Source organism: Poecile atricapillus, chromosome 3 (genome assembly GCF_030490865.1).
Source record: "Poecile atricapillus isolate bPoeAtr1 chromosome 3, bPoeAtr1.hap1, whole genome shotgun sequence".
NCBI classification, from domain to species: domain Eukaryota; kingdom Metazoa; phylum Chordata; class Aves; order Passeriformes; family Paridae; genus Poecile; species Poecile atricapillus.
In genome coordinates, this window is record NC_081251.1 from 86,815,904 (window position 1) to 86,842,808 (window position 26,905).

A 26,905-nucleotide genomic window follows, 5' to 3' on the forward strand; every position below is an offset into this window, starting at 1 on the left:
CAAACGTGGCAAATCTGACTCAGACCTACTCAAAGATCAGACAGGGAATTAACGAGCCATATCTACAATTCATAGAAAGACTGCAAGATGCAATGGAGAAACAAGGTCAGAAACCAGTTGATTTTACAATTGGCCAAGGACAATGGTAATGAAGACTGTTGAAGGGTCTTAAAACTGTTGCCAGATGAGAACCCATCCTTGGATGAGATAATAAATGCATGCGCCAAGATTGGATCCAGTGCCCACAACATGTCCTTGTTAGCAGACTCCATAATGGCACCTGTGAAAGTGACACCCCTGTGCTACAGATGTGGACAACCAGGCCACCTAAAAAGCCAGCAGTCCCCATAAGTCTACATTACCAGGGACAATTAATGGACAAAGGAATAGAGCTTGTAGCCAGTGAGGAAAAACCAATTCAGTGACCAGATAATGGAGATCGCAAATTCATTCTGACAGACCTTCCTTTAAGAACCAGGGAAATGGAAGACCCAGCATGGAAGGGAGACGTACAATGGTACAAGCATCTTCCGGCCTTCCTGTCAGAGCCTGTGTAACCACCTCAGAGGAAGGACCAGAAGAACAACTGGAATGGATGTTTCAACATCCATCTTAACAACCATAAGCACTTTAAAGGTACACAGGGTCCCTCTTGAGGCCTGCAGGCCCATTGGGTGAGGACTGAGTGCACTACTGATCAGAAGATCCAGTGCTACTCTACAAGGTATTTTTGCGCACCTTGGCATTATTAATGCCAATTAATAATTATTAATGCCAATATTATTAAAACACGAATTGCCCAACTCATCCATTTTAAGTCTCTTGTCCCCAAAACAGAGTCTGTAGAGTGAGAAGGCCAAGGCTTTGGATCCACTGGAGAACCCCAGGTGTGCTGGACTCAGGTTGCAAATGATCTAAGACTTAACATGGTGTTCACTGCTACAATGCCTCAGGCGATGCCCTCACAAATAAAGGTCATCTGGATGGTTGACACAGGGGCAGTTGTTACCATCATCTCTGCCCACACCTGGCCATTATCATGGCCCACCACAGCTATAGGAGTGGCCATTGCTGGCCTTGAGGGATCCACACAGAGCTGCTGGAGCAGCAAATCTTTGTTGGTCAAAAATCCTGAAGGTCAAACAGCTACCATCCGACCATACGTTACTGCAGCACCACTCAGCCTGTGGGGGAGGGATGTTCTTTCTGCACGGGGATTCCAGGTAGGAACAGATTTTTAACAGGGGCCACTGTTTTAAAGAGCGTGAAATATCCCACACAAGCCCTAAAATGGCTCACCACTCAGCCTGTGTGGTCCCTAGAAAAGGAGAAACTACATGCCCTCAAAACTTTAGTGCAAGAGCAACTGGTTCAAGGGCATATAGAACCATCTACAAGCCCTTGGAATACCCCAGTATTTGTCATCAAAAAGAAATCCAGGAAATGGAGGTTACTCCGTGACCTAAGAAGAATCAGTGTGGTCATAGAAAGCATGGGAGGCCTACAACCAGGCATGCCATCGCCTACAATGATTCCTGTCAATTGGGACATCCTGATTGTGGATCTGAAGGATTGTTTCTTTGTTGTTTTTTATTCTTTTCCATCCAAATGATACCCCAAAGTTTGCTTTTACAGTGCCATCCATTCATAGCACTGCACCAGTGGAGCGTTATCAAGGGAAAGTTCTGCCACAAGGAATGAAAAACAGCCCCACGATTTGTCAGTGGTACGTGGCTCAGGCATTATCATCAATCAGAGAACAATTTCCAGGGGTGCACAGCTACCATCATATGGATGATATTTTAATAGCAACCCCAATCAAAAAAGATCTTTCATTAATCCAGCCAAGCCTGATGCAAGCATTAAAAACATTTGGGCTGCAAGTGGCACCATAAAAAGTGCAACAACAACCACCCTGGAAATACCTCAGACTCAAAATCATAGGTCAGACCATACAGCCACAAACAATTCTACTCTCAACAGAAATTCAAACTCTAAACAATACACAAAAACTTTTGGGTACCATAAATTGGATCAGACCATATCTAGGATTGACTACATCAAAATTGGCACCCTTATTTAACATTCTAAAAGGTGATCCTGGTCTGAATTCTCCCAGAAAATTAACACCCAAAGCAAAACCTGCTCTTGGAATAGTCAAGTAGGCTGTCACAAAAAGACAGGTTCACTGGATATACCCCAAAATATGTATGACTGTGTTTATTTCCATTGTTCATTTCCATCCTACAGCTATCATAGGGCAATGGGATACACAGTGGTCTGACCTTTTGCATGTCTTAGAGTGGGTATTTTTACCCCATCAGCCTAAAAAGACTGCACCTACCATCTTTGAGTTGATCACTCAACTAATCATTAAATGCCTTCAAAGAAGTTTACAATTGGCTGCAAAAGATGCTTCCAAAATTATTATACCTGTGACTCAGGAACAATTTGAATTGGGCTATGCCAACAGCACATCTTTACAAAGTGCTTTACAAAATTTCTCAGGACAGATTAGCTACCACCTACCAAGTCACAAATTATTGCAATTAGGTGGGACTACTGAAATATCCTTAAAACCACTGAATAGTAGTATACCCCTAAAGGGGATCACTGTATTTACTGACGGGTCTGGGAAAACGGGAAGAGCCACTGTGATATGGAAAGAAGAAAATGAATGGCAGAAACTGGATAGTTTTGAAAATGGGTCACCTCAAGTTGTTGAGCTATGCGCAGTAGCTATGGCCTTTCAGTGTTTTCCAAATGCTTCTCTAAATATTATCACTGACTCCACCTATGTTGCAGATCTAACGCAATGACTGGACCAAGCCCTGCTCAAGGCGATTGACAGTGCACGATTATTCAGTATATTAAAAGGTCCGTGGCATACCAGCCAGGCCAGAGATTGTCCCTTCTATATTTTATATGTTAGAAGTCAGACAAATCTCCCAGGCTTCTTTGCAGAGGGCAGTGCCCAAACAGATTGTCTAGTGAGCCCTGCTTGGGCAACACCACAACTGGACACACATGCACAAAGAAAGGCTTTGCATGCTTTTTTCCATCAAGGTGTGCAAGCCCCGCAGAGACAATTTATGTTATCAAACTTGGAGGCTCACAACACAGTCAACTCCTTCTCTGTTTGCCAAGGTCACACAGCACCACCACAGTTGGGAGTTAATCCCCGTGGCCTACGAGTGTTACAGATTTGGCAAACAGATGTGACTCACATTCCAGAATTCGGAAAACTAGCGTATGTGCATGTGTCAATTGACACATTTTCTTCGGCTATGTGGGCTACCGTACATATTGGAGAAAGGAGCTGGGATACCATTGCGCATTGGCAATCCGCCTTTGCTGCTTCGGGTATCCCACACTCCATAAAAACAGATAATGGCCCAGCTTACGCTGCACACAACAGTAGAAAATTCCTTCAGCTGTGGGACATAAAGCACCACACAGCTATCCCCCATTCAGCAACAGGGCGAGACATTGTCTACTGTGCCCATGGCACTCTAAAATGTATTTTAGAAAAGAAAAAGGGGGAATGTGTGGCAAGACCCCACAAAGTAGAGTAGCCAAAGCCATCTACACCTTGAACCACCTAACCATTCCAGAGAAGTCCCAGTACACAACAATCATGAATTATTTTCTATCCTTGCAGGTGATGCTCGATCACCTAGACCTAAGGTAATGGTAAAAAACATTATTTTGAATAAATGGGAAGGTGCATGGGACCTCATTACATGGGGACATGGATATGAATTTCTACAGACACCGGAACACAGTGGATAACTCACCAGGTGTGTCCGTCCTGCCCCACATCATGCTCAGGACCAGAGACAATATCCTCATGATGATCCTGCAGCAGATGTTGAGGGGCAATGACTTAAACAACTTGTACACCTGCCACACAGAGAACTGGAATTTCTTGAGATGACAAGTCTGTTTAAGGATTTTATCTATTTATGGACATGAGGGTTTTGCATATTTACATATTAAAATTTACATATTTTCATATTTAAATGTGTGGACTTGACTTGAAAATTTTGAGACGGATTGTTTTCCTGGTTTTTCCTACAGTTCTGAGAACTGTAATATTTCAACTGTTTTTAGAGTTAAATTGTAAATTTATAACCTTTAATCTGTAAGCCTGCAGCATGCCAATTTGATAACTTGTATTGTTAGCAGTTCTGCCTGACATGTTCTGAGAGTGAATGTTACAACCTCAAAGGTGTATGGTGTACATCAGCAACTGAAAAGGGGCTGGGTCTGTAGAATTGAGTCAAAGGCTTCCTTCAAGCTTTTCAAGGCATAGCTTGAGGTTTTTACACAATGCCATGTCTGTCATCTTGTCTGCATGGGCCCTGTAGAGGATGCCAGACGCTTCTTGTGTATTTAAAAGCACAAAGGAGGAACTGTGGTGGCCTACAGCTGACCTGGAGGCCTTACAGTTTTAAATAATCCCAACTTTATAACTGACATGTGATTGATTACATAATTACCTTGCTGATATAACTCAACCAGTGAGGCCTGTAGGAGAGCAGGCCCTGGCCATTGAGGATTCAGGCTGCTATTGGCTGGCTGGCCGGATGGCAACTGGCTCAACCAATGAGGATTAACCACACATGCCTTCAGATCTATGTAAGGAGAAGAGGTCTCCATAAAGTGGGCTGTTGTGTATGACCTTCATGTATGTTTTTCCTGCCTCCAGCACATCACTGGGACACTAACTGGGTATTGAAAGGGAGTCGCATATTTCTGTAATGCACTGTTTGTCACAGATATGGGTCTGTCAGATTCCTGCTTATTGTGGCTAGGAAAGGAAAGTAAGGAAATTTAGGAGAACTTAGCAGTTAATTTGAGAGACATCATCTATTATCACATGAGGTGGTACATGATGTGTGCGTAGCAATTGCCAATATTGTTGGTATCTCTTACCACTCTGTCAGCCTTTCACATTTTTGTACAGTGATATCCCTCTGTGTGATGCATTAATTTTTTTGCTCTTCTTAGTTGTTCAGTTGGGTGCAAGGGATTAATAAAGAGTCATGATCCGTACTGTGTGACCTGACACTGAACTGACACAATGTCTGCACTGCAGTCCTTTTCTAGATGAGGACAAAACTGTTTTGTCAGTGTCATGAATGGAGATGTTTCTTCAGTTTACACATTGAAAATCCAGTGGAAGAAAGAGAGAGAAAGATCCAAATCTCAGTCATGACTTTGTTTTTAGTTCAAATTATAAAGATTTTGAGTTGTGCAGAATTGTGTTGGTATGTGCCCTGGCAGGAAATTCAGGTAGCAAGGTAGCATTCTGAATGTGGCTCAACAGGAGGCACATAGAGCTATTTCACATCTCTAAGCTAAATAATGGCGGAATAGCTGAGGTACTCTGATAGACCTACACTTTTAATTTTGTTATGTATATTCCAGGGTAGTTTTTCCAGTGTGAGTAAGCTTTCATGCACAGACAGCATTGGCAACCTCCACGCAATCTTCATACACCTTTGGTCATCCTTAGGATGAGTCAAGTGGTTCAATCTCTTACTATATGCTAGGAATGTTGTTACTAGTTATTTGTAGTTTGTAATGGGAGATGAGAATCCTGGAAAGAAATCTTCATGTTTCCAGTGACACACCTATGCAGAAATAAATATATTCATTAGAAGGAAGTCTAATTTCCTTTGAGCAGTCAAGGAGCAAAAAATAATTGGTTCCTGAGTCAGTGCAGGTCTTCTTTTAGAACATTGATTGAGATTAGTCTACTGAAGAGTTTCAGGTGGATTACATGGGAGGTAAGTAGATAAGGATTAATACTACTCCTATTGTAACCGAGGGGATGCTTTGGTGTTCCTTTGGGTGTTCTGAGATTTTGCTTGACTTTACAAGATATGATAAGATTAGGACAGGATAGAAAAGAATATTTCTATTGGAGGTACCAACAACGTTCACCTAGTACCACTGCCTGACCAGTTCAGGACTGATCAAATTAAAGCAGATTGTTAAGGACATTGTCCAAATGCCTCTTAAATAATCAAGAGTCTTGGGGCATCAGCCACCTCTCTAGGGTGCCTTTTCCAATGTCTGACCAACCTCTTGGTAAAACAATGCTTCCTAATGTCCAGGCTGAACCTATTTTTATTTTGGTTTATCACCTCAAAATGATTCCATCTTTATCTGCTTTTGAAGTTCTTTTTTTTTTTTCTCCATAGCAGATGTTAAACCCTTTTGTTGGTGAATTCCACCATCACCGTAACAGTAGAGAGACCAAATAATTTATACGATCTGTCAGTATAAAGATACAAAAATGTAAACCTGCTATCTATAAATGAGCTATCCTTCTACTTGGAAACATATGTTTAAGGGACTGAGGTTTGCTGCTTAGATGCCAAAGATAACTGTATCACCATCAAACTTTAGTATTCTGTGTTGAATAATCTGAGCTGAAAGGGATTCTTTTTATCTGACATACCATGGTGACAGTGCTGACTTTACACTTTCAGAAATGTTTGTAATAAATGCCACACGTCCATTTGCATTGTATAATAATATTGGGGAGATAACACAATAAAGAGCAGAGCAGTGTAGAATCCCAGGTGGTTCTTGACTGGCTTTCATCCTGTAAAGTCATCTTGTGTAACCTTGCCTAAATTTCTGTTTCAGGAACAAGAAGATCCTAATAAGCTTGCTACCAGCTGGCCAGACTACTACATTGACCGCATTAATTCCATGGCAGCAGTAAGTTAACTCTCCTGCTAAACAGGGAAGATTTCTTACCATATGGATGTATTTCTTTAGGAAGAAGTCCTCAAAGGAGAAGAATGTTAGCCCATAACTGATTAAAATAGGGCTTACATAAGAAAGAGCTCTACTCGAGTAGATTAGAAAGCATAATAAGCATTTCCATTTTCTATTTCTACAATACTGAGCACTGAAGGCAACCAAATTACAGTGAAATGAAAATTGAAGAGAATGTTTGATGAATCAGAAAAGCAACTATTTAAAAACTAGGTGAAGTTTTATTTTGTTGTGTGGTTTCAAGTTGATTTGTAATCAGTCTACAAAATAACACTTGGGTTCTTAGTTTAGGAGAAGAACTAAAGAAAAGGTAGATGCTTATATAAGATAAATCCAGTAATATAAGAGCACATAAATAAAAGTGCTTAAGTCTGTAACACCTTAGACATAAGATACAAGCCAAAAAAGTATTTGAGGAAAATCTTTTTAAATTGTCCTTGTTTGATAGCTGTATATTGAGTCTCCTCCCCTGGAACATCCAGTAGAGCTGGTCACCAGCAGTATCAGAACATCTGCACTGTTCACTAATGTTCACTAATCTCCTTGATATGGTAGATTTTACATTTTGAAATTTGATCCTTTTACTGAATTTATAGTCAAATTTTTCCTCCAATTACTCATGTGCAGTGTCTCCTCAGCTTTAGATGATGGTTGTGCAAAAAATGATGATAGAGTTCTTTTCCTAGCATCTTAGGTAGTACACATTTATTTTTTACTTATGCTTTTATTTTAGATTTCTGAAGGCTTCTCTGCACCTTCTGTATTGTGGTTATGACCTGTTAAATAATTTCATAAAACTAATGTCTTAATGGATGCTAAATGTGTCAGTAATGCTGTATTTCTTATTTCTCATGGTGAAATATGTCTTGCTGAGTAAAACAACCTAAGATTTACAAAGTGTAATAACTCATTTAAGAGGATAAAATAAAAGCTGCTTTCTACTGAGAGTCATGAATAAACAAAAATATAATGTTCCTTCATGCCATATTTTCATGGGGCAGAGTAAGGGAATAGAATAATATGGACTTATTTTTAGAAAAGACATTGAGCTTTAGTGACTGGCACTGACTCTGCTTTGATTTCCTGACTGAAAAATTTTACTCTACAAGGGCCATTAAGGAAAAAAAATTATTCTGAAACCTTGCAGTGTTACTGAGCCAGAAACTTCTGGTGGGATTTGATCCAAGGCCTCTTGAATCTACTGAAGTTTTTCCATTGATTTCAGTGACTTTTGGGTTAGTCTTTAAATGATCTTGATGTAAACTTGGAGTGAATATGTATGCACCACTGTTGTAAATCTGGAACAGTTCCATGGAATTAGTCTATATTTTGGCCTAAGCACCAATAAACACCAGCCCTGGTAATGTTGTTTGCATGCCTGAATGCCAATGTCTGAATGGTTGACAAACTTTTATTTGGCTTCAAGACTCATAATTCACTCTTATGCTTGAGGTGTTGAGAAGACACACTGGGGTTAAAACCCCTGCTTCTGATTTACCATTTGATTGCTTCATTTTTCAGCAGGTGAAACGGAGTTGACTTGATTTTGCAGAAATTGTATTAGTAGAAAACTGGAGTAATCCAGCTAAGAAACAGCTCCAACACACTTTAAAAGATGTGTTCTGTTCATTATTATTTAGACCTCTGATATTTATAATTTTCAAACAGTTATTTTTGGGTTCCATGTAATTTCAGTTCCAAATTTAGTGGTGCGGTTTTTTTAAAACTGCATCCAAGTGGAGTTTAAAAACATGTTTCATGTTGCTTTCTGACAATATCTAGTGTATTTCAGTTTGTGTCTCTTGGGCGCTATCAGGTATTGCAATATTTTAATTAGAAATATTGCAAGAAGTATTGGAGTTGAAGTAGTAATAATAATCACAGAAGTGTTCATTTAAAATGCCTTAAATACTGCTTTTAATGAAATATTGTCTTTGCATCTTCCATGGATTCATCACATCTTTCATATTTGTCTTTCACATCCTTACTTATGTCCTTTTGTTTAATTATGAAGTTCTTTTCTCGTATATATTAGCTTGGCAAATATGTCCTATTCACTGATTGAGTGGAAATGGCACCTTTTTCATGCTAATAGCATCTTTCTATGGATTTCAGCAGGCCAGGGCTTCTGTGCTCAATGATTACTTTCTCAGAAGCCCCATTGAAGTGCTACCCACTGTATCTGCCCTTCACAGATTATGTTTGGCAGCAATGTGGTGATTCCTAACAGTATTTGACATTCCCTGGTTGTAACTTTAGACCACTATGTTAGGAAGCACTTTAGGTCACAGATTCCTGATCCAATTCAAAAAAACATGCATTTTATACACGGTTCTCTTCCCACAATTGTTTCTGTTGCTATGACTTCTCAGATTTTTACGTATTTTAAACCAAATTCTCAGAAGAGCAAATGTCTAAAAATGTATCTCTTTACTAGTGTGCAATTCACAGCATGTGGAAGCACTGTCCCAGACTCTAGGTAGCCTGACTGGAAAGAACTAGAACATTGACACACTGTCTTCTGGACCACTCATTTAAGACAAAGGGGCAGCTGCTAATCATGTTTAATTTAGAAAGTGAAACCTCCAAATTTGTCTAGTCCCCTGGTCTCTACATCCTATAAATGATACTGGGGATGGGGACAGGGTGAATGCCCACAATAGAAGGCTGTTTCCATTATCAATGTCATTGTCATCTGCTGATTCATCAAAACACAGAAGTTTCTTTTCTTAAAAATGGAGCAGCTGCTGCTCTATCTATACAGCATGCCCTGTTAATATCACATGTAAAGCAATGTCCCTGTGCTCCCCCGGCCCTCCTTGCCCCGTGGCACTGCTTGGCAGCACAAATAAACACAGCTCTCACTTCCCTGGGGAGGAAAAGTTCTGACAGCACTGTGTTGCTTTTATGATCTTGGCTGTGGATGCATTTTCACAGAGAGACTTTCAGGTGAGCAGTTGAAAATCCAGCTTTTCTGGAGAGGTGGCTCGGTTGAGAGCGTGAGATGGGTCAAGATTAATAAATACAGCTGTAACCAGGCCCTTTTCCTTGGCTCAGAAAACATTTGTTTAAGGCAGAGAAGCTTCACAGGAGATTAAACAATATATATATCTTTCAGCAGAATTTAGCAGGTGGATGATAACTCTTTCCTCCAAGTTAGATTACATCTATACTACTTTAAATTTACTTGCATAAAAGTTCAGGGTTTTTTTAAATTACATCCGTTCATAGTTTGTGATTTATAGTTTCTTCAAATAAATTTGTTCTAATAATAATTTATTCTATTAGTTCAGCCTTAATGTAGTTAGAGATGTGATGCACCTTGAATTTCAACTGACTATAATGGGAAGTCAGAATGTCCAGGTTGCTTTTTTGCTCTTCATTCTTTTTGCTTTTTACCTTTTTAATTTCACACATGTGAGGCTATTAAGTAAAATTAGATTTGTTATACTGTGTATTGTTGATGCTGGTTTATGCCCTTTCTTTTTCTCTCTCCCTCTTTTCCCCACATACTATCATTATGGTCTTTGTATTTTAGGGGTTTCAGCAGTTTAGGGGAATGATTAGCCTTTAGGATAAGGTGTGGGAATAAATGTGTGCTTTTAAAAAAACAGAAGTATTTCATTTTAAGTGGAGCCAAAATTTCAAAATAATTTCTTATACTACCTGAAGTGTTACATATAAAAATCCACATAAATTATTGCTTTCACAAAATCTTGAATTTTTTTTTTTATTTTGGCAAATCAAGTAAATAGATGCTATACTTTCCAAAGTGATATAGTTGATCTGGAAAACTTCAAATATACAAAATGTGCTTACAAAAAGAGCCCTATATATACACTACCTTTGAGGCACAAGAAAAGAACCTGGCAATATTTTGCTTCTGCTTCCTAGTACTTTGGTTAACTGATGGTAACTATCTGCCTCCTGATCCCAGTAGACATTAGTCCTCAAGTGCAATTTGTACGTCAAGAAAGCAATTCATCAGTGAGCAACAGGAATGAAATCCAACCTCAAATAATGACAGTTCTCTCCCCTTTGTCTCCCAGGGACAGTTATGTTTTTTATAACTCTTGCAGAGAAAGCCATTTCACAATGCAAACCCAGTCTGTCTTTAGTGAGGGCATGAGGATTTGAATTCCTGGCCGTTCACAAGAGTGAGAAGTGAAGGGCTCTTGGCTGCCTGCATGCAGCTTTAGAAAAGGGGTTTTCCATAATCACTCTCTGTTGTAAAGGCAGAATCAATTATTTGTATTTGTTTCATTTGGAAGTGGGCCTTTTTCACTTTGAACAAAGTACTGTTGAGCACCTTCCTACCATCCATTTGCTTTTCCCTGTCAGTGGCTCAAAGAAGAAATTAAACCATTGAAGGAATGGGAGCATTTACAGGGCAAAGGAAAGATGGGCTGTCACCCAAGAAAATACGAATCAAACCCCAAATCACACCCAAGGACTTTGCCATCCATAATGCCTGTTCAGGATTTCTGTTTATTTTTCAAAGAGGGGGATCATATATGGCTTAGCTTAAGAATTTCAATTTCTGTTTCTGGCTGTTAGGGGATGCTGGCAAAACATAAAACATCAACAGCTCATTTTCCAGCAGTAGTGCTCTGTCATTCCATTAGGGCAGGAAATAGCTTGCTCTGTTACTGAGTGAATTTGACTTTAGTGTAGATCAGAGAGAGGACCCCTAGAGTTAAACACATCTCCCCATGACAGCTGTTCAGCATAAGAGAGCAACAGCATGCAGCCAAATGACCACCATCAGGATTTGACATGTGTTGGCATCACATGACTTGCAAAAGCAAGCAGCGGGAGCCCTTTCAAGGGAAGTGAGGTGTTGGGCTGGTGGCAAAAATGCGGAAGGTTAAAGGAGGTTCTAGTGAGAGAAAGGTTTTCTTTGATGCTTGCTAAACAGTAAAATAAAGACTGAAATATTTTGCTGTAATGAGCCATAATTGTAGCTACTCAGATTCCATCACAGAGAGGTACAATATTAGATCCCTGATAGATGACACTAGTTTAATTGGGTTATTCATTGGAGAAGAGGTTCAGAGCTGTTTTCCAGATACCACTGAGTGATATCTACAAGAGGTCCTGCCAAAAAGAGAGTCATTTATCCTCTAATTTTACAGTTTAAGCAACTAGGAAGACATAGGTATAGGCTAAGAATTTCCAGCATTAAGTCTTGACTTTTTCAAAAGATACACATGGGACTTGTGAGCCAGAATGATATATGCAAAGGGCACAGAAGAGTCTTGCTTCACATGACAAGGTTGCAGTGGCGCTGAGTGTAGATCTGGAACTCTAATTTTCTGATATACCACTTTTTAAGGGCTTTGTCTGACTTTGAGAACCATAATTTTTTGTGTGTATTCTACTCATTGTCTCTCACCTTAATGTACAATCTTCCACAGCAACTTCCGTTCCAGTTGACTGCAAGCTCTAGTTATTGCAAGCTGCATACAGGGCTGGGGGAGGGAAATCTAGGCTTTGTGTGTTTCAGTTTATTTGTTAAAAAAAAGGACAGGGATTTTTATGATGCTCCGTTTTTTTGCAGTGAGTGTTCCTAATTAGCAAGAGCAAAGTGTGTAGAGAACACCATTGTCTTAAAACAGGTGATATGCTTTGCATGGAGAAGAAAAGTCAAACTTGTATGTACAGAAAATGTAATTCAGGGTACTTGAAGGCTTGAAAAGAAGATTTTATATGGAGGCTAGCTTTGGAGCAAGCTGCGGGCCCCATGGCCTGCCAGGCCTGCCTGAGAAGCTAGCCTGAGAAATTCATGGGAGGATTCAAAACAATCCTCAAAGACAGAAAACAGCCTGCAGGTGCTGTTTTCTGATTCCCGTGTTTTCCTTGCAGGAGAAGGTCAGGGGGTGGTAAACCCCACTGACCAATGATAGTAATGTAGCACTTACTAACCAATAAGAGTTTCCTTTCTGTACTTTCTACGAACTAGTCTATATAACATGACTGAAACAATAAACTAGAGATTCTCTCCTGTTCTGACTCCTTTGAGAGTCCGTGTCGTTCTTCCTGCCGTTCCTAATTAGAACGACATCTGGTGACCCCGACGTGATGACGGACCGACCCTCCGAGGTCTGATAACCCGACGTGATGTGCAGCCGACCCCCGACGTCAGAAAGCAACCTACGTGAAGACATCTGCTAATCCCCTGAGGGTAAGCAGCGAGCGGGAAAAAGCCAGCCCTTCCCCCTAGAGGGGAAAGTGGAATTCTCCCGGGCTTTCCAAGAGGAAGCTGGTTTTTAACCAACGGGATAGTGGAGCCTGCCGGAGAGCGGGCTTGGAACGGCCTATCTTGGTGAAGCAGAGCTTGAAATCCCAGGTCCAAGCCGATAGCGTTTGCATAACTGCATTCGCGGAGCCGCCAAGATAAAAAATTTTTTCATAATGGAGAACTGTGATTTAGCTGATGAGCAACTTGTCAGCTTTGCATGGCAAGACGCCTTGCTGAGCATGAGACTCTGTATTCCTGAAGAAGATATACGCGCTTTGTTCCACTGGGTGAAAGCGCAGGAGTTTGCTGTGACTGTGAATGATGTGTTTAACCTTGAGATTTGGTGGTCAGTGGGAGACCACCTGTGGACTAGGCTGGCTGCGGGAGATACCAGTGCATGCAGCTTAGCAGCAACTTGGGGAGTGATTTTTAAGGCACTGGAACAGTGCCAGCCTAAAAACAGTGAAACCGAACTGTGTAGCAGTCCTTCAGCTCTGCCCGGACCTTTAAAGAACTTTAGCAGTGGGCAAGAGCAGTCCGTGAGCCGGAGATCTTCCTCTCCAGAAAAATTTAAGCGCCCGCCATCCGCAGAGCTCGGCGCGCAAGTTTTACCAGCAGAAAAACAACAGAAGAGCGAAAATCGCTCGGCTCTGCCTTTACCGCACCCACAAGCGCCGCCATCGCCAGCGCCGCGAGAACCCCCTCCGCCTGCGCCCTCCGCGGAGCCTCCGCCGGCCCCTCCAGGACCAGCGTTGCGAGCACTGCTGCCAGCGGCCGCCGTGGAGCCTCCGCCGGTGCCCCAAGTCCCTACAGCGGCAGCAGCAGCGGCGAGAAAAAAACGAGAGAAAAGGTGGAAAAGAAAAAAAAAAAAGCTAACTCAGGACGCCGCCCGCTGCCACCGGCCGCGGGCCGGGCGGCCAGCCGGGCCCCCTAGCTCCGGTCAGCTGCAAAAACCCCGTAAAAGCCGAGCCCAAGCCCGGATCTGGAGCCGGGGCCGGGGCCGTGGCGAGCATTCCCCCCCCCACACCCATCCAAGAAGCGGCGGGGGAGAGGGGGGGGGAAGCCCAGGCCCCCTTTCACTCGCGCGCGCGCGCCCTATGAGCTCCTTTCTTCTGTGCCGCGGGAAGCGGCGCGAAACCGTGGCACCCGCGCGGACGCCCCTGCTCCCCCCGCGCGTGTGCGCCCCGCGCGGAGCGAGCCGCGAGAGTCGGCGCAGAGCCGCGGAACCTGCACAACACCCCCGCTGCCCCGCGCTCGCCCGCGCTCCAGCGGGGAAGCGGCGGGGAGGACGGGGAGCGAACTTCGCTCCCCCTCGCGCCCGTCAGCGTGGCCCGCGCGCGCGCGGACCATGCTACAGGCGCCGAGCCGGGTTCTGTTCTTCTGCGAACCCGAGCCGCCCTGCGAGACGGTGCTGGGGCTCGAGCAGTGCCCCGGCCAGCACGCGTTCCCCCCCACCTTGCAGGGGGGGAACCGCACCAAAGTCCTGACCACTTTAGTGTTCTTTTAAACTACTATATTGACAAGTTAGACTGTCAGTTTGAACAGACTAACAATGTTTTGTATTAGTTCACTGAATTAGAAATATTAGACTCAACCGTCAAATCCTTGCAAGGAAAACAATCTTTAAACATCATCATAAACCAAAATTCCAAATTAATATCCATTCCAATATCTAGTAAAAGAAACTACTTGTGCCGTGTTTGTTCTCCCTCCTGCAAGGGCCCAGCAGGATGTTACAAACACTGTACATTTTTTATTTTTTCCTAAACCGAAAGGGTGAATTATGGAGGCTAGCTTTAGAGAAAGCTGCAGGCCCCATGGCCTGCCAGACCTGCCTGAGAAGCTAGCCTGAGAAATTCATGGGAGGATTCAAAACAATCCTCAAAGACAGAAAACAGCCTGCAGGTGCTGTTTTCTGATTCCCGTGTTTTCCTTGCAGGAGAAGGTCAGGGGGTGGTAAACCCCACTGACCAATGATAGTAATGTAGCACTTACTAACCAATAAGAGTTTCCTTTCTGTACTCTCGACGAACTAGTCTATATAACATGACTGAAACAATAAACTAGAGATTCTCTCCTGTTCTGACTCCTTTGAGAGTCCGTGTCGTTCTTCCTGCCGTTCCTAATTAGAACGACAATTTTATGCTTTGAAACCTGACACATAAGTCTGGTTTGTTTGAGTTTTTTTTCCTTCCACCCCAAATCCGTCCAGTCATGTCACTCTAATAGAAGATATTGCCTCTCCCTACAAACTTTGCTTCACACATCCATAGATCACCACAGCAGATTGCTTCTCCAAATTAGGGACAGTTTTCTGTGAGCCTAATGGCAACTGTGATTTTTTGGGGGAAATCTGAGAACACTAGTTTAGCCAGTGTGGCAAAGTGATATGTTGCTGCCAGTCCACATGAGCAGCCTCATCTGGATTCAGTTTTGTAGCTGAGGCACTGCTTTCCTAGTGAGAGGTCAGCAGGCACCTCTGCATGTGTTGATGGGATAGTTGTTTTTTCATAATTCCTGGCATGTCTCTTAGCTTCCACAAAGCTCAGGCTTTCCTAATTGCTACCTTCTTTTGTGAACAGATGCAGACTCTGTATGCTTTCGATGAAGAAGAAACAGAAATGAAAAACAAAATAGTTGAAGACTTGAAGACAGCTCTGCGGACTCAGCCCATGAGGTAATGTTGTCCGCCTTTCATTGCAATTCGCTACCTCCTAATGGTCAGATGTGACACCACTAAGAGTGGCAAGGAGAGAAACCTCATTGTCTCACGTCACACAAGCCTCTCTGAGATTTCAGACAATCCTCAGAGAGCCCTATAGTCCTTGGTCTGAGCCTGCCTAGTTGGCAGGCTAACTAATTTCACACTAATGCTGAAACATGTAGTTTCAGGAAAATGAAAAACAAAGTCTGCTGTGAAAAATCTGTGACAGATATTTGCAAACACAGGTAATGACTATGAAGATCAGATTTTAGTCTTCACAGCCCCCTGCACATCCCATGTAATTTGATTCACTTTGGGCAAAGTCTCAGCTTCTACTCTGAACTTTGAATATAAGCTTCCCCTTATCTTTAATAATGTGAACTGTTTCGTACAAAGCAGGTAATCCATTTTACATCACCTGGTTTGGCATTCTTCCCATTCTATGTTGTAACTGTGGCATAGAAAAATGTAAAGAGACTTTATTGTGTACTATCTTTGAAGGTAAGGTCATCTTCCTTTTTCTGGGAACAAAGCCCTGAACAATAGGAAACTAACTAGTATTTCCAATTTAACACTTGGAAGAGCAATGTGGAGAAACAACAACTTTAGTTGATATGATTTCAGGAAACAATCAAAAAATTCTGAATGTTTTTTATATTGGCCAAATACTTTTGCACCAACATGATGCTTAAGTCATAGTTTCAGAAAGCTTTATTCATCACAAATGCCTAACCAAATACAGTAATTTTGGGGGGAGGAGATCCTAACCAAACCAAACAAATGAAATGCAGTGTTTTAGGTTTGCTAATTTTTCTCAGCTAATGCACTAAATAATGTAGTGGGTTCAGCATTGGCTAAAATCACCAGTACGCCTACTACAATTATTTACTAATTTCTTGCTGTGAGATATGAATTAGCAGGAGTGTAAAGGAGGCTCAAAACTTAAAATGTATATAGAAAACTTTATTAACAGAACTAAAAGAATAATAAGAATCAGAATAAAACCTTCAGAACACTTCTCCTCCCTTCTCTACAATCTCTTTTCTTTCTCTGTGACAACATAGACACAAAACTTGAGATTTTCAATCAGTTGCTACCTCTAAAATAGTCTTTCATCAGTTGTTATAGGGAGAGGAGTTTCTCTTGCTATGCTATGGAGACTTCTCCACAAGAAATAGTTCTCTTGTGGCTTTTTAATTTCTACAAATAGCAGCTGCCTGTAAAATCTGTAATTGTGAAGTTCCTCTCATTTTTACAGCCTTCCTACAGCTGAGTTTATGGGCTATGTTAACTTATGGAGTACTATTTTAAGGATGAGCTGTTCAAAAGCAAAGGTTCTCTTAATTTATCTTTGAAATTTTATCTTCATTTTTAGTAACAGAGGTCTTCTTCTACTTTCCTTGAGGGCAAAGGGTCTTTATTACTCTCATCTCTCTCTATGTTCAAGCTTCTTGTGGGATCACAGCTACTTCAACATCTGCTTGGCTTCATTATGGATGCCTCTGCTCATGTCTACAGTATAAACAATCAATCCTCGTATACTTTTTTATGAATTAAAAGGGATATTCTAGTGTATCATAGTCTATGGCTTTACTAAAATAATATTCAGCTTAATACTAAGGCCTGTCTTTATTCTCTTTCTATCTGGGACTTGACTCTCTTTACTGACCTTGGTGTCTTCATATTGTCTGCTATGTGTTTTCACTCTGTCCTTTTCTCTCACTCGAGAGAGGATTAATGTTTTGCAAGTTTTAGATGGTGTCAGGGAGCAGAATGGTCCCCCTGTTATCCAGGAGGAGGCAGTCAGAGAGCTGCTGAGCCACTTGAATGTTCATAAATCTATGGGACCAGATGGGATCCATCCCAGGGCGATGAGGGAGCTGGCAGATGAGCTTGTGAAGCCACTCTCCATCATTTACCAGCAATCCTGGCTCACTGGTGAGGTTCCAGATGACTGGAAGCTGGCCAATGTGACCATTCACAAAAAGGGTGGGAAGGAGGATCCTGGTAATTATAGGCCAGTCAACCTGACCTCAGTACCTGGTAAGGTTATGGAGCAGTTTATACTGAGTATCATCATGCAGAACTTATAGGATGGCCAGGGCATCAGACCCAGCCAGCATGGGTTTAGGAGGGGTAGGTCGTGTTTGACCAACCTGATCTCCTTTTATGACCAGGTGACCCGCCTGGTGGATGCAGGAAAGGCTGTGGATATTGTAGTACCTGGACTTCAGCAAGGCCTTTGACACTGTCTTCCACAGCACACTCCTGGAAAAGCTGGCAGCCGACAGCTCGGACAGGACTCTGTGCCTGGGTTGGATGGTCAGGCCCAGAGAGTGGTGGTGAACAGTGCTGCATCCATCTGAGGGCCAGGCACCAGTGGTGTCCCTCAGGGGTCTGTGAGGGAGCCTGTTCTGTTCAATATTTTTATTGATGACAAGGATGAGGGTATTGAGTCTTTCATTAGTAAATTTGCAGACAACACTAAGCTGGGAGTGTCGACACTAAGCTGAGAGTCGATCTGTTGGAAGGGAGGAGGGCTCTGCAGAGAGACTTGGAACATTTAGATAAATGGGCAAAGTCCAGTGGGATGAAGTTTAATAAGTCCAAGTGCCGAGTCCTGCATTTTGGCCACAAAACCCCCCTGCAACATTATAGGCTGGGGCCAGTGTGGCTGGACAGTGCCCAGGTGGAAAGGGACCTGGGGGTACTGGTCAACAGCTGGCTGAACATGAGCCAGCAGTGTGCTGTGGTGGCCAAGAAGGCCGACGGCATCCTGGGCTGTGTCAGGAATAATAATTCCCAGCAGGAGCAGGGAGGTCATTCCTCCCCTGTACTTGGCACTGGTGTCCTTTGAGGAACGATTGAGGGAGCTGGGGTTGTTCAGCCTGGAGAAAAGGAGATTCAGATGTGACCTTATCACTCCCTACAATTTCCTGAAAGGTGGTTGTGGTCAGTTGGGGGTTTGTCTCTTTCACCAGGCAGCAACTGACAGAACAAGAGGACAAGCTGCACCAAGGGAAATTTAGGTTGGACATTAGGAAAAAGTTCTTTATGGAAAGAGTGATGAAATACTGGAATGGTCTGCCTGGGGAGGTGGTGGAGTCACCATCCCTGGATGTGTTTAAAAAAAGACTGCATCTGGCACTTGGTGCCATGGTTTATTTGAGGTGTTAGGGCATGGGTTGGACTCAATGATCTTGAAGGTCTCTTCCAACCTATGGAATTCTGTGATTCTGTGATGGATTCTGCCGGGCAGTGGCTGAAGCAGTCACGGTGATGGATTTCAGGCCTCACTGGGGGCTGTGCTAAGATCTTACGGGGCCTGGCTAGAACAGTGGCAGCCAGTCTGGCTCTGGCCCCTGCTTCTATCAATTTCAGCTGCGGGCCGATGACTTCCCCGTATCTGCCTGGCGGCCACTGGGGCCACGCAGGCCACCGCTGAGGGGGTCTGGCCTGGCCTGTAGCCAGTCCCACAACCCAGCAGACTACAGCTTGGCGCAGGCCAGCAGTGGGGCAGGGCTTAGCATCAGCGAGATGTTAGCAGCTGGGGCCCTGTGGCCCTCAGCCCTGACAGGCCACGCAGGCTGTGGCAGAGTGGGGCCAGCCTGACCGGCACCCATTTACCTCTTCAAAGCTGGAAGCAAGAGAGAGCTTTCCCAGGCTTGCCAGTCTTTAAAATGTGGATTTCACAGAGGCGGACACAGCTTTTAAATGGCTTAATAGGTTGTCAGTTCTCAGAACTAGCCAGCTATTGTTTTTTGCTAGGCACAGGGGAAACTCATAGCAGCTTCTCTCAGAAAAATAATTTCTGTGGGTGGCTTCTTCCCTCCTCACCTTCAAATATCAATGAATGCATAACCAGCACATGAAATAAATAAATGAAAACAATCCAGAATTTTCATTGTCGTTACTTTGACTTGAAGGTATTTTTGGGACTCCTTGCAGAGCTAAGTGCTGCTTCTCCTTCTCCCTTTCATAATCTTTAAAAAATTTACTGCATGCAGCTTCCCTGGTTTTTACCTCCTGTTTATTTCCTGTTGTGATGGGCTTTAAGAGACCAGAAAATCATATTCTGGTGCTTCTCAGCATAAAGATTTATCAAGCTTTGATAATTTTACATGCAGGTAGAGTGAGTGCTTTTAATGTGGAAATAGAGAAGTTGTAGCCTATACTGAGACCCAAGTCAAGAGTGACTGTTTGATGCTGTCTATCACTGTTCTAAAGCAGAGAACACAGTAAAATGCAGCTGGTCTCTGTGTTAAAATGGAAGGTAAGGCAACTGTCAAGCTTCCAACTCTCATCAGGCTTTTAAACCAAAGTCCTATGCTGTTGAGACTTAAATTCCTTAATTTAATGTGGAGATGGTTTGATGCTTACTCTGTGAAGGTGACAGTTTTCATTGAATGTAGCCACAGCAGCAAGGCCTCTTTGTTTTGTCCAGCTGAATCACTTTGGTGGCCGCTCTTTGTTGTTCTGCTCTGTCATTTTGAATAGACAGCCCAAACTCCTTGTTGATGGCAAGGCAATAGAGAAGAAGAACAATGAGGATTTGAGCAAATTCTATTGCTCAAAGCCTTGCAGGACTTTTCTTCTCCAACCTGTATTGCATCTGCTGGATCCCCTTGACAACAGCTTGTTGCTTCATCTGTTTGTAATAACCCTGACAACCACAAGTCAGTACAAGCATCTATGGGCTGTCCTATAAAGTCTTCTAAATCGCTGGTAATGGCTGTGGGGCTTTTTGAAAAAAAAAAAAACAGTTAAGGCAAGCCAATTTTTTAGGTAAGTCTTGTGTCTCAATTAATTTCCAGCAACTCAATTGGTTAGCTGCCAAATGGTCTGCATGCCAGTACCTGATCAACAAGCCAGTTTCTTCTTGATGGAAATGTTGCAGTAGAGAGGCCCTCAGCTCCCTCAAATCTCTCTCATAAGCAGTGTGATACCTAAGCCTTCAAAATACTAGTCTTTCTATTTTAATTTGTGTATCAAAACTTTTTTTCTTTGCTACTTCTGTTACACGCTCTTAAACTTGAAAGGCAAAGAGGTGCCCTGCCTTTTAATGTACTAAACTGGTCAAGTGAAAGTCTGAGGTAAGGTTAGGCTTTAATTTGCTTGTTTAGGACCTATTAAAACACACTCTGATTTATTTACATTTGAGTATTTGAATGTGTTAGCCAGAATGCATTGGCAAATATGTTTAACTTTACACCTCCCAGTCTAGAACAAGACCTTACTTTGCAGCACAGAGGATTGTGTAGAGCAGGAGTTAGTTACACATGTGCTGTGTACTGTGTGCAAGAAGGTTCTTGTATAAGTTGACTTTGCTTTTGCACATACACACAGACATCTGTGTGGAGGCAGACATGCACAAACACCAAGAGTGTGAGGATTGTGGCTCTCAGGCTGTCACCTAAACTCCCACTTCTTTTTCTACCTCTACAGACATTCACTCACACACCTCCCCACACCAAGAAAATCCTCATACTGAAAGTATCTGTTGGGCCAGAAACTACTTTTGCTATTTCTTTACCTTCCCCAGCAAGGCTTCTGTCTGTTCTGGAGAATAAGGAACTAAGTGTTTAGAAAAAGGAAGATGAAAGTCATAATTTGATTCCTTCTTCTGATTGCATCTGGAATAGAAAGTACTTGGCTTTGCTTGCTATTGAGTGACACAACTCACTGTTTGCTGTCTGGGCTAGGAATAGTACAGGAGAGAATATGCAATCAGACCTGTGTGAAACTTGGCAGATTGTCTTAGCAGGGTTCAGTTAAACCATGTTTTCATTTTCGGTGTGCACATGTTCCTGTGTGTGCCCTTACTCTCATAGTCACTTTGAAATTCAGTTCTGAATAAATTCCAAACCTCAGATTGAAACTTTTGAATGTGCCAGGCTCTTACATGTTTTTGGTCAAATTGCTGGCCCACATAAGCTGAAAGTTGGCAAATTTATCAGCATAGTGAGTGTAACTTTCAGTTAGACTCTGAAAATTCCTGTGTCATGTGGAGTGTAACCACCAAAAGACCATCCATATGTTAAATCCATATTATCCAGAGTAATATAAGTATGGCTTGAGTTTCTCTTGCTGGTACAGGGACACAAATGGAGACCAGTGAAATTTGGTCTTTCAGTATGGTGCTTTCTTTCTGATTATAAGTAACAGCATCTCATGGACAGAAAAAGGAAGATGATATATTAGGCAAGAAGAGGGGCTGGGTAAAAGCACAACAACACAGAATTTTGATATTTTTATTTTGTTACACAGGTGGCAATTGTTAGCAACCTTTAAGATTGCTTGAAGCATCTTTCTATGTTATGCTGTTCAAAGTGTGGACATAGAAGAATCATTGCTGGTGTACATTTTTATAGACTGAAAATTCAAGTGTGATGCACATGGTTTTGCATTCAGACATTCCAAAAAGTGTACCTACCTGAGCAACATGTTAGAGGAGGCAGGAGGTAAACAATGTGATCTAGGGAAATTATTTGCAGCCCTTTCCATGTCTTTAAATCCTGATTTTTAATCCTGGGAATTTCAAATGAAATATTGCTAGAATGATTGGTTTGAACTGACTTATCTAATTCCATCCTTTTCTACTTATTTGTCTAGAGGGCTGTTTGCATGGTCTAAATTGACCCATTTGGATTTTTTTAACCCTGGTTTTCAACAAAAGCAGAGGAGTGTTACCATTTACAGAACATGCCCCTTTTAAATATAACATGTTCCTATACATATGTCATGGGATTGAAGTGTGAAGGCAGTATGGCTGATGGACAGATTGGGAAGGAGTTTACCTCTGTCAGTGTGCCAAATCCTGGAGGTGGAACCTATATATACCTATATATTGGCTGAAAGTTAGAGCTAAGCCTAAAAATTATTTTCAAGGTAATCTGAACTCATAACTAAAAGTGTGGTGAGAAGTCTGTGTGTTGGGTATGTAAAACAGAGCAATTCAAAAGAATCCCTTCAGCCTCGAAAATACAGCAGCTGTGGAGGTGAACTACAACAGTGTTTGGTGGTAACTGCAACAAAGGACACAGAGACCAAACAGAAGTATAAAATGATAGCATATAATTTCCCTGAAACTATGTAAAACACCATTATCATCTGGAATGTTTCCTCTCTTGGTATGTTTGCTTTGTTTTTCTTAAATACCTGGGAATTGTTCTGTGAATTTAGGCTGAAAACTAGCCAGCTTTTAGAGATCTGGGGTTGAATAATATGGTGTCTTTTGAATAAAGTGCTTTTGGTCTCCTTTCCTTGATTTTCCTGCTTTTTTTCTTTTGGGTTTTCTCTATTCAGGTTTGTGACCAGGTTTATTGAGCTGGATGGCCTGAGTTGTTTGCTGAACTTCCTGAAGAGCATGGACTATGAGACCTCAGAGAGTCGCATCCACACATCCGTTATAGGGTGTATCAAGGCACTGATGAACAACTCCCAGGGACGGGCTCATGTCCTGGCCCATCCAGAAAGTATCAACATCATATCCCAGAGTTTACAGACTGAGAACATTAAGACCAAGATTGCTGTGCTGGAGATCCTAGGGGCTGTCTGCTTGGTACCAGATGGTCACAAAAAAGTCTTGCAAGCCATGTTTCACTACCAAGTCTATGCTGCAGAGAGGACAAGATTCCAGGTAAAAGGAGGATACTTGGACAGAAATATTTAGACTAAGGAATCTCTTCTGGGAGTGATTTTTACAGTGCATATATTGCAAACTTGATAAGTAGTAAAAAGGCAACATTTATAATTTTGTTTTAGGAAGGGAAATGCCTCAAATAGTTTGTTTGTTTGTTTGTTTGTTTGTTTGTTTTTCAAGACATATTGCTTGTCCTTAATGCTAACTTATGTTAACTTAAAATTCTGTATATTTTGCCTCAAAAATATATGGAGGTTTGCTGTCCTAAATGAAAGCTGATTATCTGCTCATATTCTAGCTTGATGGCATTTCTGGGGTGGTAATGATTTGTTCTGTCCTAGAAGGTGAAGACACAGAGTTTCAGGAGCCTCTGTCTGGATTTTAATCCTTAATTTAGTAATACAAGAATTGTGGATTAAATAATGGATACAATTTATTAAATTATCTATAATTTAATATTATTTCACTTGCACTTAGAAATTTCACTTGCCACTTAGAAATCAACTTGTGAATCATCATCACTTAGCAATTGTTGGCTCAAATAACTTCTATTCAGACCATAGAAAGGAAATGCATTCTCAGAGACCTTGAAGAAGGTCAGTGACAAGGTTTTATTGTGAAAACTACTGGCTGCTACTATAATGTTCCTCTTCCCAGTGAACTGTACACCTTTCAAAAAAATAGTAGAGAATCTGTTACAGTGTGTGAAGCTGTAGCTCCTTAACTTTGGGATAATCTCACCCATTTACTGTTCTTTCTTAGGTGAAATTATTAGAGTGGTGTTGTGCCAACAGGCACTGGATCCCAGTGCCTGACAGTCATTATCTCCTACCTCATTCTTAGCTAATGGATTTTAGGCTACAATTAACTTATTACTGTAAAAGTGAATGGGGAAATAGTCTGTGCTGATGGACAGTAGCTGCCAAAGTTTGTGTTAGTACCAAATGCACTATGGGATTCACTAACTGTGACTCAGACCTGGGACAGAGATGTAGGAAATCTTGGTTTGGTATTAACCTATATTTGACATTGGCAGGTCAATCCCTCTATGTGCACTTCCCCATTTGCATTGCTTGTCTATTCAGACTTGATGTGTGTCTTGGATATGCAAGTGTAGCACATATGATGTATGGCTCCAGAAGTGGGGGCCTTTTAGCCTCAGTTGGAAGCTCTTGGGGTTATTTCAAAGAAAAAATCATGATTACAACAAAACTTGGAAGGTGAAGAGATTACAGCTGCAGTCATAAGAATGTATCTTTAGTAGAAGAGTCGAATAGGAATGAGCAGTGCAGATTCAGGAAGTGAGCCATGCACACGAGCTACGTTTGGGAGGTTATTTGGTACCACCTACGGAGGAGACGGAAAAAATTTAAAGTCAGCTTGTTCTTTAGTAATTAGCTGAAATAAAGAATCCTTCCTGAATTATTATGACATTCTTTTATATCTGGGAGACAGGTGGGGATAACTTGAGCTGCTTAGTAAAAAGCAGTAACTCGCAAGCCTGACTACGCTTGTGGTCCCATGGTAACTTGCCCTTACTGGACCACTTGACTGCTTAATAAGCCCATATGGGATAGATGCTGAGTTACCCTAGTTGGGTGTTCTCTGTCTCTCTCTCTCTCTGTTTCTGTGTTGATTTAAAAGTTACTGAATAACTGAGGTCAGTCTTTGCTGGGTAAAATGTGGTAGCCTTTGAGGAACCTGGTGGAATGACTTGCAGGTCCTTGCCAGTCTCTTACATTCATGACAAGTACTTAACATAAATGCTCAGCTTGTCAAAATTTTCCATTCAGGAAAAAAATGAAAGATAAATGGATAGTCTCATTTACTTCTCAAATTAAAAAAAAAAAAAAAAAAAATGCAGCCCCACCCAACCTGCAAAATGATTTAGCAGAGGGAATGTGTTCTTGTTTGCCATACTTGTGTTTAGAGACTGAAATGGGATTTTTCACTACACTCAACAATAGCTTGAGTTTAATTTTGAGGAGGTAAGTTTTCATCCAAAGACATTCCACTTCCATCTCTAGTTGTTCTTCTAGAAGAGAGACTGGGGATTTTTTAAATCCTGAAGAAACAAATGTGGTCATGGTCTTTCTTACATTTTAGAGGAAGTTTCTCTGATACTTTAACACTTAAATATTAAGAGTGTTCTATCTCTTTGCCTCTTGCCCTCCTGCACCTCTGTCTCAGTCTTGCAGCTTATTATCAAGAAAAGCACCCACTGTAACTTGAATACGGAAGCCATTTTAAAAGAAGAATGAGATGAAAATGCTTGTTCTGTACCTTTCCTGTAAATTTCAATTATGTAGTCTACAATGAAAGCCTTTTTTTATCCTCTTTTACTCCTAGTCCTGAATGTAATTTTTGTAACCCAGAGTTTGCAAGTATCTGAAGAGACTCTTCAGGTGTGAAACTGAACCCTTTGGGGGCTGTGTTTCCTGCAGCTTGAGCTGAAACATCTAGCAGCAATATTTAGTGCATTGAAGTATCCAAAAAGTGTGGAGTTTGCTGCAAACTTTACACTTTGCAACTTGACTTTGACCAGCCACACCTAAACACTGTTACATTTAAAACTATCCATCACAAGTGGGGAATCTGGCAGAACCCTCAAACAAGAATTCGTTTTGTGAAAGTAATAAAACTGAGAACTAAACTATAGGAACAGGAAAAACTACAGAGTAGAAATTTATTCCTTTGCCTCCATAGTTGATCATTGCAGACTGATTCTAATTGATGGGGGGAAGGAAAGCTGGGAACTGTAAAGGCACTGCTCAGTCTTTCCCTGTATCTAGCTCTGCAAGACAATGGCCAAATTAGTGACACAGTATGTAAGAGGAAAATAATCTCAAATTTTGGATATCAACTCTGTTCTTGTGAAGTAAAAGTGCAGGGCTTTCTGGAAATTGTACTGAGCTCACTTTTATTTGAATGTCCAACAAATAACTTACAGGCGATGCTGACCTCTGACAATATCAGTGCCAGTATTGCTTTTCCTTAAATTGCCTTCCTGACAACAGTGGTTGAAAATATTTGTCATCCCATTCAGCCATCTTACTGTCAATTTATTCCTCCTCATCTTTGAAAGCTGGCACTTTGTATACTCAATCTATTTGGATTTATTTTCAACTCTTGCAGGTAGCAGCAAACTTAGGTGTCCCGTTCTCCCTCATGTCATTTGTGATGACCAGCACTATGTCCATTGAGGAATCAGGAGGTTAATGTAATTAACACCAATACAGATCTATTTTTCCCCAAAAATGTTTCTTTTGAAGAGGAATATCATTGTGATGAATAATAATTTGGGGTATGTGGTTCTGCTTCTACTCCTTTTTGTAAGAAGGAGGAAGAAAGGTTCAGAATAATTTACTGACAAGTATCTAAAATTCGAGCTCCTGAATAACTTGCAGCTGACAACTTTAGATTGAAACAGTGATTATTTCCAGTTTGCACAAGTGTGGTGGAGTGTAGAGATCATATATTTAACACAGCAACATAAAACATGGCACATTTTGTTGACTGT

The 26,905-nt window shown here is 41.7% G+C and overlaps 1 protein-coding gene across 1 annotated transcript in view; it reads left to right on the forward strand.

The window, feature by feature from the left end:
• DAAM2 (dishevelled associated activator of morphogenesis 2) overlaps positions 1-26,905 on the forward strand; it is a 220,246-nt gene that overhangs the window by 119,021 nt on the left and 74,320 nt on the right. The window contains exons 4-6 of the mRNA XM_058835340.1: positions 6,664-6,738; positions 15,622-15,716; positions 23,049-23,382. Coding sequence (XP_058691323.1) covers positions 6,664-6,738; positions 15,622-15,716; positions 23,049-23,382 — 504 coding nt within the window. The remainder of the gene's footprint in view (positions 1-6,663; positions 6,739-15,621; positions 15,717-23,048; positions 23,383-26,905) is intronic.